The 18,460-nt window shown below is 35.0% G+C and overlaps 3 protein-coding genes across 3 annotated transcripts; 2 read left to right on the top strand and 1 right to left on the bottom strand.

Moving 5' to 3' along the window:
* The first annotated feature begins 4,529 nt into the window (after positions 1–4,529).
* On the top strand, positions 4,530–6,163 carry LOC114387710. Its single transcript, XM_028347917.1, has 2 exons — positions 4,530–5,176; positions 5,980–6,163. The coding sequence occupies exons 1-2, from the start codon at positions 4,613–4,615 to the stop codon at positions 6,025–6,027; spliced, it is 612 nt and encodes a 203-aa protein (XP_028203718.1). The 5' UTR covers positions 4,530–4,612; the 3' UTR covers positions 6,028–6,163.
* Positions 6,164–6,996: 833 nt separating this feature from the next.
* Positions 6,997–8,758, bottom strand: LOC114387722 (bidirectional sugar transporter SWEET2-like). Its single transcript, XM_028347928.1, has 5 exons — positions 8,558–8,758; positions 8,229–8,442; positions 7,789–7,947; positions 7,558–7,677; positions 6,997–7,439 (listed from the first exon to the last, which is right to left on the bottom strand). Exons 1-5 carry the CDS (start codon positions 8,566–8,568, stop codon positions 7,326–7,328), a joined length of 618 nt encoding a protein of 205 aa, XP_028203729.1. The 5' UTR covers positions 8,569–8,758; the 3' UTR covers positions 6,997–7,325.
* Positions 8,759–16,525: 7,767 nt separating this feature from the next.
* Positions 16,526–18,021, top strand: LOC114386073. Its single transcript, XM_028346080.1, has 2 exons — positions 16,526–17,753; positions 17,840–18,021. The coding sequence occupies exons 1-2, from the start codon at positions 16,526–16,528 to the stop codon at positions 18,019–18,021; spliced, it is 1,410 nt and encodes a 469-aa protein (XP_028201881.1).
* The last annotated feature ends 439 nt before the right edge of the window (positions 18,022–18,460 follow it).

The raw sequence follows: 18,460 nt of genomic DNA, 5'->3' as shown, positions 1-18,460 counted from the left end.
ATATTAACAGATAAAAAAAGTCTGAAGTTTTTAACGGATTAGAGATTACTTGGAGAAGATAAGTTTAAATGGACTTCAAAGCTAATGGGGTTTGATTTTGATATAGCGTACAAGCTAGGATGTGAGAACAAGGCAGTTGATGCACTGTCTAAAAGAATGACATATTCAGCCATTTCTATGATCATATTTTCTGATAAGGAAGAGTGGGAGTCTAAAGTTTTGGCTGACCCAAAATCAAAGAAAATTATGTAGGATTTATTGGTAAATGGATTTGCACATCCAAGATACTTCTTATAGGATAAAAAATTATGGTATAAAGGCAAGTTAGTAATTTCTAAAACATCTACCAAGGTGCAAACATTATGACAGAGTATCACAACTCTATTGTAGGGGGTCATTCAGGGTTTTTCAAAACATTTAAAAGGATAGCAACCTTAGTTTATTGGGAGGGTATGAGACAAGACATATTACGGTTTGTGGCTGCATGTGAAACTTGCCAACAGATTAAATACTAGGCCTTATCCCTGGTTGGTTTGTTGCAACCTCTTCCTATCCCTACATAGGTTTGGTTTGATATATCTATGGATTTCATAGAGGGACTACCGGGAGCACAAGGGAAGAACACAATTTTGGATGTGGTAGACAGATTGACTTAAGTATGCTCATTTTATCCCCATTAGTCACCCCTTCACTGCAAATGACATACCTGATCTATTTGTTCGGGAGGTTGTGAAATTACATGGGTTTCCAAACACCATCATTTTTTATCTGGATAAAAATTTTTTGAGTCAATTTTGGAGGGAATTATTCAAATCTGCTGGAATTAAATTGAAATTTAGTTCAACATATAACCCTCAAACGGATGGGCAAATTGAGGTGGTCAATAGAGGAGTAAAAACATACTTAAGGTGTGTTACTAGAGAAAATAATGTAGCTCCATGTGGAGCTTGTAGGCCTTGAATGTTCTTCATCAATGGAGTCCTTTGCTTCTTGAAGATCAATGGGAGCAAAATGGAGATGGAAGAAAGATGATTGGAGATGCCACTTCAAGGAGAAGATGAGTCAAGAACAAGCTTACCACCATAGGAAGCCATGGATAAGAGTTTGAAGGTAGGAGAAGATGAGTGGAGGGAGAGGGAGAGAAGGAGCACAAAATTTTGTGTCTCAAATGAGGTCTGAACTATGAAGTGTAATTCTCAAATGATCATAGTTGAAAAAATGCACACACATGGCCTTTATTTATAGCTTAAGTGTCACACAAAATTGGAGGGAAATTTGAATTTCTATTCAAATTTCACTTGAATTTGTGGAACCAAATTTTGGAGCCAAAATTTTACTGATTATGATTAGTGAATTTTAGCTATGGTTCAACCCACTAATCCAAGATCAAGTCCAAGATTCTCCACTAAGTGTGCTTAGGTGTCATGAGACATGTAAAGCATGAAGGACATGCACAAAGTGTGACTATATGATGTGGCAATGGGGTGTAGCAAGCAAATGCTCACCTCCCCCTCTAAAATTTAATTGGATTGGGCTTCTCCCAATTCAATTAAATTTATTTTCCAACACACACATCAAATATTCACTTAATGCATGTGAAATTATAAAACTACCGCTAATACAAAAACTAGTCTAGGTGCCCTAAAATACAAGGGTTGAAAATTTCTACATTTCTAAGGTACCCTACCTACATTATGGAGCCCTAAATACAAGGCCCAAAAATAATGAAATCCTAATATAATATGTACAAAGATAAGTGGGCTCATACTGAGCCCATGGGCGCAAAATCTACCTTAAGGCCTATGAGAAACCTATGGCCTTCTCCTACTTCTCTGGCCCAATCTTCTTGGAGTCTTCTATCCAATGTCCTTGGGGGGTAGGATTTCATCAGAAAAACTGAAGCACTGGCCTTCCTACTTAAGTTGGGCCAAATTTCGGTTAATTCTAACTATAATAGTTCCTTTAAGCTCATTCTTTTCAGGGTTCTCTATGGCAGAGACACACCTTAATTGCTTAAAGGCACCACTGTTCCTTCAACAGTAGAGGATGTCAACAGGCTGACACAAGATAGGGACTCCTTGTTAGACCAACTACGAACTAATTTGCTTAAGGCTTAGGACTAGATGCGAGTCTATGCCAATAAGCACTATAGGGATGTTAACTTGGCTGTGGATGATTATGTTTACCTGAAATTACAACCAAATCAATTGAAATCTTTGGCTAAGAAGTTGAATGAGAAATTAAGCCCTTGATTTTATGGACCATATAAGATTTCTAAGGTCATTGGTAAAGTTGCTTACTAGCTCAACCTACCACTTGAGAGTAAAGTTCATCCAGTATTTCATGTGTCTCTATTAAAGAAAGCCATTGCTCCTACGGTGAAACCCCAACCCTTGCCTCCTATGCAGATTGATGAGTTGGAACGAAGGGTAGAGCCTCTAGCTGTAAAGGCTGCTAGAAACCACCCTGCAGGCACAACTGAAGTGCTCATCCAATGGAAAGACTTACCTGACTTTGAAGCCACATGGGAATCGATTGATGTTATGAAGCAACAATTATCTGCAATTCATCTTGAGGACAAGGTGGCTCTCTTGGGGGGGAATATTGTTAGGCTACTGGTTAAGCAAGTGTATGAAGGAAGGACACATGGCAAGTATAAGAGGAAGTCAGAGCAACAACCAAAGTAGCCAAAACCAAGGTTAGGTAGTTGACTAAGATCAGTTATAATTTAGTAATTAACCTTATAACTGCTTAAGTCAATTAAAGACAGTTAGTTAGTTGTTAGCTATAAGTAAAGACTGACTACCCGAAATTACTGATTTGGGAGTAATCAAGGTGGTTGGTTAGGGAGGCTAGGCTCCAATCTCTAGATGTACTTTTGTACCACAAGAGTAATAAAATGAGAGATTTGGATGGTACCATCACATCTCTTACCAAAAATGTGTATTATAAGATGATTTTCTTAATGAAATTTTTAGTTTAGGTAAATATAGTAAGAAAATCACATTAGAAGAGAGTGACAGAGACTAGGCCACAATGAAAGCAAACAACCACACTAGGAATTCTTAACCCATGACCCATGTGACAACATATATAAAGATGCCTGTAGTAGGTCACTGTTATTTTCACTCCCTCTTTATACTCAGGCACTTCCCTTCTCATTTTTTTATACCTAAACTATCCCACTAAATGCACTATCCTCATCTCTCTCATTTCTTTCTTTTGGAAAAAAGAAAAAAAACACTCATTCACACCTCCAGCAACACATTTGATTTTAGCTTTAAAATTTGCCATGAAGCCACATGGTAGACCTTAAATTGTATTCTTTCAGTTGTTCTCCTGCATATTTCCAAGTTCCAATGCCCGTCCACATTGAGTCAGTCATCAATATTTCGAAGACAAAATCCAAGACTATTGATCCAATATTTCGAAGACAATATTTCGATTTATGCAAGAATTTCTCAACTTCAGTTAGTGTAACATGAATTAGTCACTTAATAAGAATCATTTGTTCTAATTGGGATAGACGAAGATAGTGTTTAGTGGGGGTCACTAGGTATAAAAATGAGAACGGGAGTGTCTTAGTGTAAAAGGGGAGAGGAAATTGCAACTGCCCTGTAGTATAATGTTCAATTTTCTTAAATGAATGGGCCGAAATCTCTAAAGAAATGTCACAAATGAAAATCCAAGTGGGCAAATTTCAACAACATTGATGCTTAATCCTAAACCATGTACTAAGGCTTAATTAGGTGCAAAGGCCTGAAATCACGCAAAGAATGAGTGAAGGAGATTTTTTCACCCCTCTTTTTTCTATTTATATTCTCCTTCTGCATTCTTGTAAATTTTTTCTAAAATTATTATTTTTCTGGAACTTGAAGTTTAAAATAATTGAAGGCGTAAATTATATGTTATCTACATCAGTTTGTGTTTCATTCTGTATTATATCCCATCTACCAAAGTGTATAATCTCTTTTAGCATCATTTTGATTCTAATTATATCACACTATAGCATTGGAATAATATGAATTTATTTACTCTTATTTCATAGTTTTGGATTATTTGCACTAAACGTCACCTTAGTTTAACCAAAGTTTTTAACAAATTTTTCAGTTAGGAATCAATCACTCTGATATTCATCATCCTTTAAGATCACTCATATCAGAGTAACCTCCTTCCACTCACTATTTTTCTTCTTCCTTGGTTTTTACAACCATAATTTTACTTTCCATGGCCTGTATCAGACTATTCACACATAGCTTCTACTTCTCAAAGTTTTAACTGTGTTTTCCATCACTTGATGGCGACCACAGAATTCATGTGAGAAGCTTTTATTAATCTTTGAACGGTGAGCCACCTTTCAATTCAATCGGTAACAATATTAAGTATACCCCACAGTTAATTGGGGCCCAAATTTCAACAATTCTACCAGCGGTGGACCTCATATGAAACTTGCCAAGCCAACATGGCAAGTGGCAACATGACCATGCATATTTTTAACTTTTATTATCCCACATTAATTACCAAATACATTCCATCAAAACAAACTACGCTCCTACCTTACCATTCTGAGCTCACTTGGTCACACTCAAAATAGAAAAGAAGAAATAAACTCATGGAAACTTTGTGGGATTTGGAAGACAAATTGAAGGTTTCAACACTAGGTGCTATTCTTCTACTTGCATGTGCAAGCTTTGCTCTTCTTCTGTGGCTTTGCATTGCTATTATACTTAGAAGGAAGGCCATTAACAATAATAAGATTGTGCACCAAGAGGGTGCTATAGATGATGAGAATGAAAATGTTACCTCAATTACTAATACTATTACCACTATTACTACTACTACTACCCCTACAGAATGGTCAGAGCCAAGTTGTGTGGGGTGGATTTCAGTGAAGAGGGTTCTAATGGGGTCAATGCTGTGGAGCAAGGCAAGCAAATTGGAGGAGAACATTGCATGGCAGAGAGAGAGGGGATCCCCTCTGCTTGGCCTACAAAGGCAGGGTCCTGATAGTGGGTGGCAAAGCCATAACTCGGAATCACCGGTGTGGCAAAGACCAATACTGAGGGGGGAGAAGTGTGAGTTGCCAAGGTTTAGTGGCCTCATTCTCTATGATGAGAAAGGAAAACTTCTTCGTGATTCAGAGGATGAAACTCACTTCATGGAAACTTCACCACAGGTAATTACTTGTCACCTTGGTACTCATCGTATAGGATGATGAAATTCATACTTGTAGATAGGATGGCTCTTCTCATAGACTCCATTAATTTTGAGACTAACATGAAGAAATTGGAAAACAATGACACCAGAGCTATTTTGTTGTCAACCCAGCAAGAAGCAAAATGCTTGCATGATATTTATGTGTACTTTTTTTAACCACTGTAATCAGAGTATTTGGCTCTTCCAGGGAATCCCGAGATATCCATACAAACTACGGATGTAATCCTCGATTTGAATCTTAGTCACACTTAAAGCTCTTTACCCCTTCCTAAAGATATTTACTAAATTGAGTCCAAGTCCTCTGTAACAAATTCAGCTGCGTGTTAGTCTATCCATTGGGTTAATTCTGTCCATTTAAGTCTAGGCATAGTAGAGATCAATATGTAATATCAAACTTTAATAAAAATGAAAACGCCCCTGATACAACTCTTTTCATAGCTGCATGTTACATCTGATGAACTTAGCCTCAATTTGAATAATGTCAGATTAGACCTATATAACTGCAGGAATGTTGCAATACAACATGCCTATCTTACAATAGTATCTTTTGAAGCACAGTGCACATTTCACATGAATGCATAAATATACGTGCACAAAAGACAAATGCTTGAATTTTCTTCCACAATCTTAAGTTCTTGTCACTCTCTAGGATGCAACAGTAGTTGCCCAAAGATATTGAATCACAAGAATGTTGTGGTTTAAGTTTCTAGCTACATTTTGGCTACATTTCTTTATTTCTAACTTTGATTCTGTTTTGTGCAGGAAATAGGAAATGTTACAGTGAGGACTACTCTAAAAGATTTACTTTAGTATGCATGTTACTGGGTTAGTTTCTCTTTTAAGCTGTATCAGACAGACAAGGAGATTTCACAGTAATGATATGGTGTGATCAGTTCAAATATACAATTATCATTTCATAAAATTGCAGTTTTCCCTAGAAGTCAAACAATGCCTTTTCCATTTCAATGGCAATATTTTCCAAAGTGGATGACACCCTTCTCTTTTTCTATTATTGTTAAATGAGGCAATTGGCAGCTGAAGCAGCAAAAGCAAACAATGAAAAGAAAATAAAGTTTATGGGGATCTGGAAAATATGGAAACACAAAATGGTATATAGTGACTAACATGTTGTCAAGTAGTTCTTTTGTTAATTTAATACTTGATTTACCGGGAAATCCTATTTTTATGAAGATGACAAATTTTAACAATATTCTTTAATGGTGCTTCGCTTCAGTCACCTAATGGTCCTAATCTTACTTTTAACAATATTTTAACTGCATAGTTCATGCTCACATGCAATTTGGCTATACATTTGTACATTAGCATTGCATTAAGATATAATTCTAGAATAATGTTCCGGCAACCAGTGATTTCCTATTAGACCAAGTACTGAACCCCAACCCGCAAATACAGAATGGGGAAAATTAGCTAAATGGGATATCTGGGGTAGGTTAATAGAGGAATAGATAGCTCAGCCAATCAAAAATTCAGAAGCATGTAAACTGAGAAGAAGTGACAGCACTCAAACTTGATTAGAGTCTAAAAGTGGAAAGGAAAGTCATTTTTAACTTATCTCAAATATGGATAAAATTAAGATTATGGTCGATGATCTTCAGAAAATTGATGGATAGAGGGAAAGATAAAAGAATTTTCACTTCACTGGTACAGAAGAGATTGAATACCTGACTTAAGAAGCTTGTTAGAGTTTTCAACTTTTCATTGGTACTATTTTTCGCTTTAAGATATATCAAGGTCGAAATTAACATCATCCTCTAATTGCAAATTTCATCCTTTCATTTCATGAAAAATATCCATTCTTACATAGTAATAATATAAAGCTGATAAAAGACAATTCCAGACATGGAGTTAAAATACTGTAATAAGGTTTCAATTCAAACATTTACATGAATTGAATGGAAAAATTTCATAATCAAAACCATACAATTCACTCATTCGACTCATGGAAAATAATTCATACACGAAAAATGCCCGCTTACTAATTTCAGAGAACCACCTCACACTGATGTGATTCAGTCCATAAATCTTGATCACATATTGTGTATTTGGTTATACCTTCACTTTGCCATCATTCAGCAGCACAGCACAGATCATTCATACGACACTATCAAGGGTTCTCTGCACTCTTCACTGGTTGAACCTTTGTAATAAAAATATAATACCAATTGTATCATTCCTAAAACAGTTCCTATCCCATTCGGTACCTACAAAATCAAACACAGACATAATAGCATTATTACATATAAAAGCCAACAAAATAAAGATTTGAAACTAAATGAGTATTTTAACAAGAAATAAGAAATAAATTGAAAGGACTCTCACATAAATGAAGGCATCATCACTGAGGAATCCATAAAGAAAGAAGGAGATGCTCATCAGGAAGGTGGAAATTGAAAGATAAAACGGCATAAACTCAACACTTTTTGTCTGAATCACCAATTTCTGAGAAGTTACATAAACAAAATATGTAAACAAATTCAGCAATATATGATTCAATGGACAAAAGATGCAGAAACTGTTAAATGATGGATATCTAGGAAATAACTAGCATACAATTATAAACAATGGAGAGGCAAACGTTGAAATGAGAGAAGCACAACTCAAGAATCTGACAAACATCCCGCGCATTGTACTGTCATCAACTTGCAAGCTCCCAACAAGTATGATCACAAATATGCCCAAAACTGTTAGCAGTAATCCAACCATTCTCACCTATCAAATGGCAGTTTATCGTACACAAGTTAAAAATGAACCAATTTATTTTATGCCGTAATCATAATTCATAAGCTTCCAATAGTATATCAAAAGAGAGAATTGCTAGTAAGACACTTTCTCTAACACTTTTTTTAACATGCTTTCTACTGTTAGTTGAAATTTATTAGAAATCACAAAATTTTTGTAGTCTCACTCCTCATTTAATGATTCTCTCTCGTAACTTTATGGTTTCCTATAGATTTCAACCAATAGTGAAGTGTTAGAAAGATTAACCTAACCTTTCTTGCTTTCTCAGCATACATCAAGAAGAGGATGTACACAAGCTGAAAGGCTGCTCCAATTGAATTAACAGTTGTCACCAAGAGATTATCAGGTGATATAAGAGGTGTGCCATACCACAAGCAGATCAAGCAGTTCAAGAGAGAATAAATATAAGGCAACCCGGAGAACATTTTTGTTGACCCATTTTTGATAATTCTCCTAAATATCGGTCTAGAAATCAAAACAGAACAAAAATCAATATAATGAAATTATGAAAGAAATAGGATAAACAACAAATTCTTCCGAACTAAATTATTGTTAAAAAAAACACTTAAAAGAAACTTACATGGGGGACATTGATAAGTGTCAAATTTCAGTTGTTTTTGGGATTAAATTGTTAGCACTTATCATTTGAATGTAGAAGAAGAAGAAGAAATTGGATTTTAAGTGAGACTGAAAAGTAATCTTAGAATTTGAACCGAATGATTTTACTCTTTACGTTACGTTGCTAGGAATAGAGCATAACGTTTTAATTGCAAAAAGCACAAGACTATAATTGTAATGTTGGGATATTTATTGTATATGCGAGGGATGGATATTTAATAAATGTTCTTAGGTTCCAAGTGAGAGGAATCGACTTGGGATAATTAAGTGTGCATCAGTAATGTTAAAAAATGATTTATACATGTTAATCTTATTAAGATACTAAGGGTATGTACGATGACATCCAGTCCTATATTTTCTTGAATTAATTTAAATCGTTTCCACTATTTCCGTATTTCTGACGCTCTGAATTCCATTATTTTTGTATTTCCATTATTTTCATAAATTCGTTATTTTTATTATTCTTTTACTTTAAATTATCTTTAATTAGTTAAATCAAAACCAAATAACATTCAATTGAATTTGTACATAATTATTAAACTGATAATCTTTATCCTAATGATATACTTTCAAAAAGTCCTAACCGACACAAACAACCCAAAAGCAAAGATGTTCCATGCAAATCAAGAAGTATATATTGTGATCAAAACAAATATGGATCTAAATTGTAATATCCAGATTACAGTATTTGTAAATGTGGGTTCTTTTGTTCATAAATTAAAATCCCAAAAAATTAATTTTTATTTTTATTTTTTTGGTTTTAAATCTTTGCAACGAGAATTAAATACCACCCCAGAGAGAGGGGGAATAACAGTAACTCCAGCCGCATCCTTGCCAACTTCACAGATAGAGTAAGCACTAAACAGAGACATCACTGTTGAATCAACAAACCAACTTTAACAGAAACAAACTAAATATAGTACATATAATTTTATAGTACAAACAAACCAAATTTCTATCTGTTTTTTGTCTAGTCAAAATCAAAATCACCCACGTTTGCTAAAATCTAAGGATTGGGTTGATCAGTTCTCGAGACAAGACACTGTGGCATGCTTTATGCCTTCACGTCTTCTTATTCCTAGTCATAATAATAATTGACCGTAGCAGGCAGTGGCACTTGACAGAACGACTCCACAAAGAAAACGCTCTTTACGTCATTTACTGTACCTAATTTCATTTGCTTGCTTACGTGGATCTTAATGCTTCCAGAATTATTTTTATGCAATGAAGTACGAACTTATGGATATATGTTTCCACCTCGATTAGATAAAGGTATATATGATGCGAATATTCTATGTATTCTGGAAGAGATTGGGAAAGATATTTTCTTACATCATTAAAGCATAGTTTTAAAAATTGAACTGATATCAAACAACAAATAATCCAATTTTTATGATACTAGACGGTGTAAGGACCAAATAGAAGTTCTCTCTGTGAGAAGTCACCATAGTTTTCTTATTCTATCCCAATTGATTCTTTCCTTTCGGGTCTGATCTTTTCTTTTCTTTGCTGGTCTTGTGAGTTTAAAATCCTATTTTTTATTTCCATTTTTGTCTGTTCACTACCATGGCTGAAACAGAACCAGTTCTTGATGAGCTCATCCTAGATGATGTTCTAGAAGTTGAAATACTTGCAGAAGTTATGGATGACAAAACGGTTTGGGCTAGGCGGGCCAGACCCCTATCAATTTGGTGACGCAGGATGGAGATTTTGGCCCACAAGCCCACCCCGCCTAACCTGCCAGCTTGTTGGGCCAAAGGCTAGACGGAGGGGTTGATGTGCCAGCCCACAATATTAATTTTTTTATAAATAATAATTATATTAATATATGAGACTACTAAAAAAAAGGATAGGAATGATCTTTTAGTTTGGTTTATGTTTAATTACTTTGTATTGTATAAGATTTTAAGACTAGTTTTAGAGTTTATGATTTTGTGTTATGATTTAGTTACTTGGTAGACTTATTATTATTAGTTATTATTGAAGACTATTAGTATTTTGTGTGATTTAAGATTTTAAGACTAGTTTGTTATGTTAAATACTTTGTATTGTCAATTATTTTTTAAGATTTTTTGTTTTTTGAAAGGATGAGCCAGCTCGTCAACCATCAGCCCACCTTCATGCAGGGTGGGCTAGCATGTCCAACCCATAAAGTCTGAGCGGGCTAGCCTGCCCCACCTTGTTTTTGGTAGGCTAGTGGTGGGGTGGGTCAAAATGAGCTAGACCAGCCCGTTTTGCCATCCCTAGCGGAAGCTATCTCGAATGAAGGTTTTGGTCATGCTTTATGCTTAGTAGTGTGTTTTCTGGCAGATAGACCAATGCAGACACATATCATGAAAGAGAAGATGTCTATCATTTGGAGCCCACTCCAAGGAGTCTCTATTGACAAAATAAACACATACACCTTCCTTTTTCAATTCTACCACCACGTTGACATCCATAAAGTCCAAAGGGGAGGACCATGGATGATGGAAACTTGCTTGAGAAGCTTCTATGGAGGCTAGATCTTTGAGCTTCAATGAGATCCTTCAATGGTGATTTTCCACCATGGAGATGTAGGGAATGATAAAGGAGAAGAGGTTAGAGGAGGCTCCATCCACTAGGGAATAAGCCATGGAAGGAGAAGCTTCGCCACCAAAAGAGTGTCTTGGATAAAAAGCTTAGAAAGGAAGCTTCAATGGAGAAAAAGAATGAGAGGGGGGGGGGGGCGCACAAAATTGAATGAGAAAAGAGGGGAAGAATTTGATGCAATCCCACCCCCCAAGGGCATTGGATAGAAGACTCCAAGAAGATTGAGTCAGAGATGCAAGAGAAGGCCCTAGGGTTCTCATGAGCCTTAGGGTAGATTTTGGGCCCATGGATTAAGTATGAACCCACTTGTCTTTGTACATATTAGATTAAAGTTTCATTATTTTTGGGTCTTGTATTTAAGGCTCCATAATGTAGGTAGGATACCCTAGAAATGTAGGATTTTTCAGCCTTTGTATTTTAGGGCACCTAGACTAGTTTTTTGTATTAGTGGTAGTTTTATAATTTCACATGCATTAAGTGAATATTTGATGTGTGTGCTGGAAAATAAATTTAATTGAATTCGTAGAAGCCCAATCCAATTAAATTTTAGAGGGGGAGGTGAGCATTTGCTTGTCACACCCCATTGCCACATCATATAGTCACACTTTGTGCATGTCCTTCATGCTTTACATGCCTCATCACACCTAAGCACACTTAGTGGAGAATCTTGGACTTGATCTTGCATTAGTGGGCTGAACCATAGCTAAAATTCACTAATCATAATTACTCAAATTTTGGCTCCACAAATTCAATTTCAAATTCAAGTGAAATTCAATTTTCCCTCTAATTTTGTGTGACACTTAGGCTATAAATAGAGGCCATGTGTGTTCATTTTTTCAACTTTGAGCATTTGAGAATTGCACTTCAAAGTTCAGATCTCAACTTAGTCCAATAGCTCAATTACAAAAAAAAATCCTCAATTTTGGTGGCTACTCTTTGGTGTTTCACTCAATTTGGAGTGCTTCTTAGTCCAATAGCTCTTAAGGTGGTTGGCCCCTTGCTTCTTGTCTCAAATTCTTCAAGGGATGGCACCAATCTTCCTTTCCAATTTCCTATATGGTAACTCCCAGACAAGGAAACAAAGAGACAAGCAATAACCAAAGACAAAAAAAAATGAAATGAAAGCTAAACTAATAGAGTTTTAACAAGACAATTTTTCAAGGATTATTCAACAATTAAAGCAATGAAAAGCACATAAAAGCAAGTTAAGACTCAAAGAGAAACCTAGAATGGCTCTAGAGTGGAGTAAAAAAAAACTATAAAAAAAGACTCAAGAAACCTTTAGTTTTGGAACTTGTTTTCACACTACTTTTCAATTGAAATTTTAGAACTAAGATTGTTCTAAAATAGACACTAATTACAAAATAAATTTTGAGCCAAAACAACAAGCACACTTCCCTTTCACTTCTTTTTTTTCCTGGACACTGATTTTTCTGCCAACTTGTGTGACTTTTATTATTTTTTCCTTTTATCCAAATCACTTGGTTCATTTTTTCTAATTTTTTTACAGATGTCTAGAAAATGCAGTAAAAATTGAAGTTCAAAATTCGTAGTGACTAATTCCCAGTAATATTTTCGAGCTGCCAGCACCGGCGATTTCAAGCTTCGAATTTGTTAAACATGGTATATTGATTGCCTTAGGCTTACTTTAAACTTTTCTATGTATGTTAAACTCACTAGGCTTGTTTACCACAATTTTAGGAGTTCAATATACACTTAGGATCAAAATTTCAGCCAGAAATTCAATCACCAAAACTCAAATTCACAATAGACACAATCATAAGGAAACCTAAAAGTTCAAGAAAAGGTTCACAATCAAAGACTCTCTAAGAATTATACATGAACATGTTAAGGACTAATTAACATGCAAGATTTGACTCAAATCAAATAATAGGCAAAAAAAAATTTCATACACTCATGAAAAAATGAGTTAGACAAAGAAGCAAGAAAAATAAAATTCAGCATAACATAAGGAATCTTATATGACAAGTTTCATGACTAGACATGACTTCTATGACAAAACTACAATAGGTGAACACGTCACTCTAGATTTTTGAGGTTTTCTTATACTTTAATGTTTTTGTAAGAATTTTATGGTTTAAGTTTCAGCCACAAAAAAATAGCAAGACAAAACTCAAAGGAACCTAAAGTTAACACAATTCATGGTTCAAGAACAAGAACAAGAAATTTGAACCATAGGAAATCAAATCTAACTTTTATAACAAGTTTAATCGGTGGAAATTCTAAAGAATCATGTTAAAAACATTCAACACAAGACATGTGACTTATGGACCTTCCTCCATTCAGACAACAAGAATTCTAGCAATCTACACCTACACCTGCACAACCCATGCATAATAGCAGTTCTGGACCTTCCTTGGAGGAGCTGATGAAGCTAATGGCCACCAACAATATTTAGTTTTAATAGAATGTGAGAGCCACCATCCAAGACATGTAGATTCAGATTGGACAATTAGCTACAATTGTCAACCAGTTGCAACAACAAGGTTCTAGCAATATTCCCGCACAACCAATTATCAATCCAAAAGGGAATGCGAGTGCTATTACCCTGAGGAGTGGCAGAGAGCTTCCAAAGCCAATAGATGCTGGTCTGAAAACAAATTCTGCACCAAAATAGATTATTCTACCTTTTCCTTCTACTGCAAAGAAAGTGGAGCTTGATTCTAATCTTTTTGAGACCTTCAGGAGGGTGGAAGTCAACATTCCCATCTTGGATGCCATCAAATAGATTCCAAAATATGCAAAGTCCTTGAAGGATTTGTGCACCCTTAAAAGGAAGCTGAAGGGAAATGAGCAAGTCAAGATAGGAAGAAATGTTTCTGTACTTATACAGAGCAAAAAAATTTCTGCCATTCCACCATTCACCTTGCCACGGAAGTGCAAAGATCCTTGCACTTTTACTGTCCCTTGTACCATTGGAGATTGCACTTTTACAGATGCCATGCTTGACCTTGGAGCCTCACTTAATGTAATGCCAACATTAGTTTACCACATCAGTTTACAGATCGCTACATCTTGGTGATTTAAAACCCACTGGTGTTGTCATCCATTATGATTCCACTTGAAGTCATTGAAGACGTGCTGTTGCGAGTTAAGGATCTAATTTTTCCAGCAGATTTTTACATTTTGGATATGGAGAATGAGTATTCTAGCCATGGGTCCACATTGATCCTAGGGAGACCATTGTTGATGACTGCTAGGACCAAAATTGATGTGCATGAAGGAACTCTTTCCATGGAGTTTGGTGATAATGTTGTGCATTTCAACATTTTTGAGGCCATGAGACATCTTGTAGAGGAGCTGTAATGACCCGCCTTGTCGCGACAATATCACTATTCTAAACTACATAAATTTCAATGTTTTTTAAATGAAAACTCCGTTAATTTGCTTATGAAAATGAGAGTAAATTTTTCACGATATACGTTCACCAAACTGTTAGAGATAATGGGAGCAACACGAAGACCTAGTCTTGAAGCTTGAAGAAGTCTTGTCTTCTACATGCCCAACTCTCTTGAGTGACATTTGTATTGATTGTTGTATTATGTGTTGCATCTTAGTCTCTATCATTTCACATGTGCATCCTATATCATCATGTAGGAGTAAGAAGAAAAGTTTCTAAAGTTAGAAAATTTCTTATGAAGTTAAAAATCTCTATTTTAATTGATTGCAAGCTGATCATAAATTGATTACACAAGTGTTTGTATCATGCAAAGAAGTATCTCGTATTCGTTTAATTGATTACAAGCTTATCGTAATTTATTACACAATTATTTTTGAGGCAATGATTGATTCTTTCAGGAGTCTCTACTATTATCAATTACGAGGTGATATGATCGATTACTTCTCTTTTAAAAGTATTTCAGAAGTGATTAAGAACACTTTAATTGATTACATCAAGAATCTAATCGATTTCATTGTTCTTGATAGCTTTGCAGTTTTTGGGAAGAATACTTTATTCAATTGAAATGATAATATAATTGATCACATTGTATATTTAATTGATTAAAGATGGTTATAACTGTTTTCTCTATAAATAGCCACCTTGTGTTCTCACTTCTAATAAGTTCTAACAACTTTTGAATGAGCTAGAATTACGAGCTGATAATAATGATACAAAAAAAGAGAAGAAAAAGTGCTTAGAAATATTGTGAATCATAACTTCTAATATTTGATTATGAAGATCAGATTATGAAAAACAAGTTGTGCATTTCTCTTGAGTTCAAGAAGACACTCATTCATTCAAGCAAGGTTCTTGCGTATGATTGATCAAGTTGTGTCTATCTTTGACTCTATTTTTTGTGTACATTGTTAGTATATGCATGAATATTTGAAGGCATGCTATAATAGGTTTTTCTAGTTTGGGCTAAGGGTAGATTTCTCTTAGGATTTTATTCACAAAGGACCCTAGGGTTGGGTACCTTAGTCTCTTTTACTGGGGTTAGAATTGAGATTGCTTGTAATAATTCTATATGCTTAGTGAAAATCTAATTTAGGTTGGATTAGATAACTGGATTAACTTCACTGGAGATAAAGAGTGAACCAGTATAAAAATTGATGTACCTCTTCTCTTGATCTTATCTTTCTTTCTCATTCTGGTCTTGATCATTTATTGAAGGTTAACGAAAATATCTTTTTGAAAGAAAGAAATTTAACAAAGGATTTTATGTAAAGGGTGATTGATTAAATATTGGTTTATCAAAGTTTGTGATATGATCCGCGCAAAAGATGTTTCTTTTAACTTTGGTTTTAAAAGTCTATTTTGTTTTTAGAAACCAATTCACCCTACTTGGTTTGTGATTTCCATCATCTTTTTTCAATTGGCATTAGAACTACATCTTGTAAGTTACTCAACATCACAGTTTTTCAAAATAATGGGCTCAAAACAAATCACTTCCAAAGAGGGTGCATCTTTAAATCGACCTCCTTTGTTTGAGGGACAACATTTTTGTTTTTGGAAAAAGAGTATGGAAATCTTTATTCAGTCAATTGATCCCAGTGCATGGAATGTAATTGTTAAAGGTCCTTTTATACCAACTAAACAAGTAAATGATGAATTGGTACCTAAGGAATGGGATGAGATGAAAGATTATGAGAAAAGAAAAGTGCAAGATGATAAAAAAGCTAAAAACATTTTAACTTATGGTTTATCTTTTGATGAATTCATTCGTATTGCAAGGTGAAAAAGTGCAAAGGAAATATGGAAAATGCTTGAAGTCAATATGAAGGCACAACGGATGTAAGAAGAGCAAGAAAGCATACTCATGTATCCGAATATGAATCTTTCCGAATGAAGAATGGAGAAACCATTTTAGAACTTCAAAGAAGAATCACCCATATTATGAATCACCTTCTTGGTCTTGGAAAAAAGTTTGAAGATGATGAGTTGAACATCAAAATCCTCAACTATCTTACAAGAACTTGGGAACCAAAGATCATAGTGATCAAGGAATCCAATAACTTGGCATCAATGTCGATGGAAGCTCTCTTCGGAAAATTTCTTGTGTGTGGACATAAGTTGATTCAACAATCTCATGCAGAAGAAACAGAAAAGAAAAGAAAAGGAATTGCACTCAAAGCTAACTCTTCAAAGGAAGATTACAAAGAAAGTTCCAGTGATGACGAAGATGTAGAGAATTTCAGCTTAATGGTAAAGAAGTTTGAAAAATTTCTCAAAAGGTCCAAAGACAGAAAAATCTTTAAACCTTCAAAGAAGATAGAAAACAACAACAACACCTTCACGTGCTTCAAATGTGGAAAGCAAGGTCATATCAAATCTGAATGCCCTATCTACCTTAAAAAACAAATTGCTGAAAAGAAAGGAAAGAAGAACAAAAAACAAAAAAAGGCCTACATAGCTTGGGAAGATTATCCATCCACATCCTCTGATTCTTCTAGTGATGAAGAAGTTGCAAATGTATGCTTGATGGAAGATTCAATGGATGACTCATCAACCATTGAAGAAACTGAGGTAAATTCTAAATTTGAAGAAGTTTTGGAAGCATTTAATGAAATGCATGAAGAAGCTCAAAGGCTTCCTGTTTTAAACAAAAAGCAGAAAAGCAATCTAAAACTGCATATCACTAAATTGGCTTCAACACAAAGTGAACTGGATAAATTGAGGCAAGAAAATGAAAAACTTGTTTCAAGCCATAAAGCCGTTGGTTGTGTTTGTACCTCTACTTCTCTCAATATGGATGAGTACAAGTCTTTGCAAACTGAGTTTGAAGATTTCAAAAAGGATCACTATGTAAAACGTATAAAGTTGAAAATGGAGCTTTCCTATCTTAAAGATCTTTTTAGAAAATTGAACAAAGGAAAGAGTGATCTTAATCACTTGCTCACTATGCAAAAGCATACTACTGATAAGACTGGTTTGGGGTATAACAAGCAAACTACCTTTTATAAGAAAACTAAGTTTGCATCCTCCAAAAGGGTGAACCCAAACAAGGTCTCCAAAAAGAAGAACATAGTGCATTCTAAGCCGAATGTAAAGACCTATCATTATTGCATGAAAAGAGGACATACATCTTATAAATGCTATGTTAGCAGATTTGACGTTCCTAGAGGCAAATATGTCTGGATTCCTAAAGATTTAATTGTGGACCCAACCTAAATTGGGTACCACCTATTTCTAATTGATTTTGTCTTGTAGGTGTGCTAAAAGCAAAGATCTCAGTATGGTACTTGGATAATGGTTTATCTAGGCACATGATGGGTGACAAGTCCAAACTTACTGACTTTGTGTCAAAAGAAGGAGCATATGTCGCTTTTGGAGACAACAAGAAGGGAAAATTATGGGAGAAGGAAACATTGAAAATCAGTACAAAGACATAAATAAAGGATGTTCTATATGTTGATGGACTAAAGCACAACCTCTTGAGCATTAGTCAACTATGTGAAAAGGGCTTCAAAATTGAATTCAACAAGAATTGTTGTCTTATTAGTGAAGCTATATGCGGCAAGGTTGTCCACATTGGTAAAAGGATAGCTAATATCTATATGTTTAACATTGAACATGCATCATTTCATAAACTTAGTTGTTTGGTAAGTAAGATTGATGATTCTTCGTTATGGCATTGTAGGGCTGCACATATAAACATGCATCATTTCAATAATCCAGTTAGAAAATGTTTAACAAGTGGCCTCAATAACTTAAGAGGGTGGGGTGAATTAAGTTTTAAAGAATTTTATATGAAGGATTCGTACCTATTTGATGCAATCCTACCCCGCAAGGGCATTGGGTAGAACACTCCAAGTAGATTGGGCTAGAGAT

Source organism: Glycine soja, chromosome 15 (assembly GCF_004193775.1).
Source record: "Glycine soja cultivar W05 chromosome 15, ASM419377v2, whole genome shotgun sequence".
NCBI lineage: Eukaryota > Viridiplantae > Streptophyta > Magnoliopsida > Fabales > Fabaceae > Glycine > Glycine soja.
Note: the sequence above shows the minus strand (reverse complement) of the source record. Positions and strands in the feature narration are given on the sequence as shown.

Bases quoted from the DNA above. Each gene is read 5' to 3' on its own strand.
- LOC114387710 (XM_028347917.1), top strand. From the start codon at position 4,613: ATGGAAACTTTGTGGGATTTGGAAGACAAATTGAAGGTTTCAACACTA. The intron at 5,177-5,979 runs GTAATTACTTGT...TGTTTTGTGCAG, and splicing joins TCATGGAAACTTCACCACAG to GAAATAGGAAATGTTACAGT.
- LOC114387722 (XM_028347928.1), bottom strand. The intron at 7,948-8,228 runs GTTAGGTTAATC...GCCATTTGATAG, and splicing joins ATGCTGAGAAAGCAAGAAAG to GTGAGAATGGTTGGATTACT. The intron at 7,678-7,788 runs GTATGCTAGTTA...GTAACTTCTCAG, and splicing joins CCTCTCCATTGTTTATAATT to AAATTGGTGATTCAGACAAA.
- LOC114386073 (XM_028346080.1), top strand. From the start codon at position 16,526: ATGAATCACCTTCTTGGTCTTGGAAAAAAGTTTGAAGATGATGAGTTG. The intron at 17,754-17,839 runs GCAAATATGTCT...TTTGTCTTGTAG, and splicing joins CAGATTTGACGTTCCTAGAG to GTGTGCTAAAAGCAAAGATC.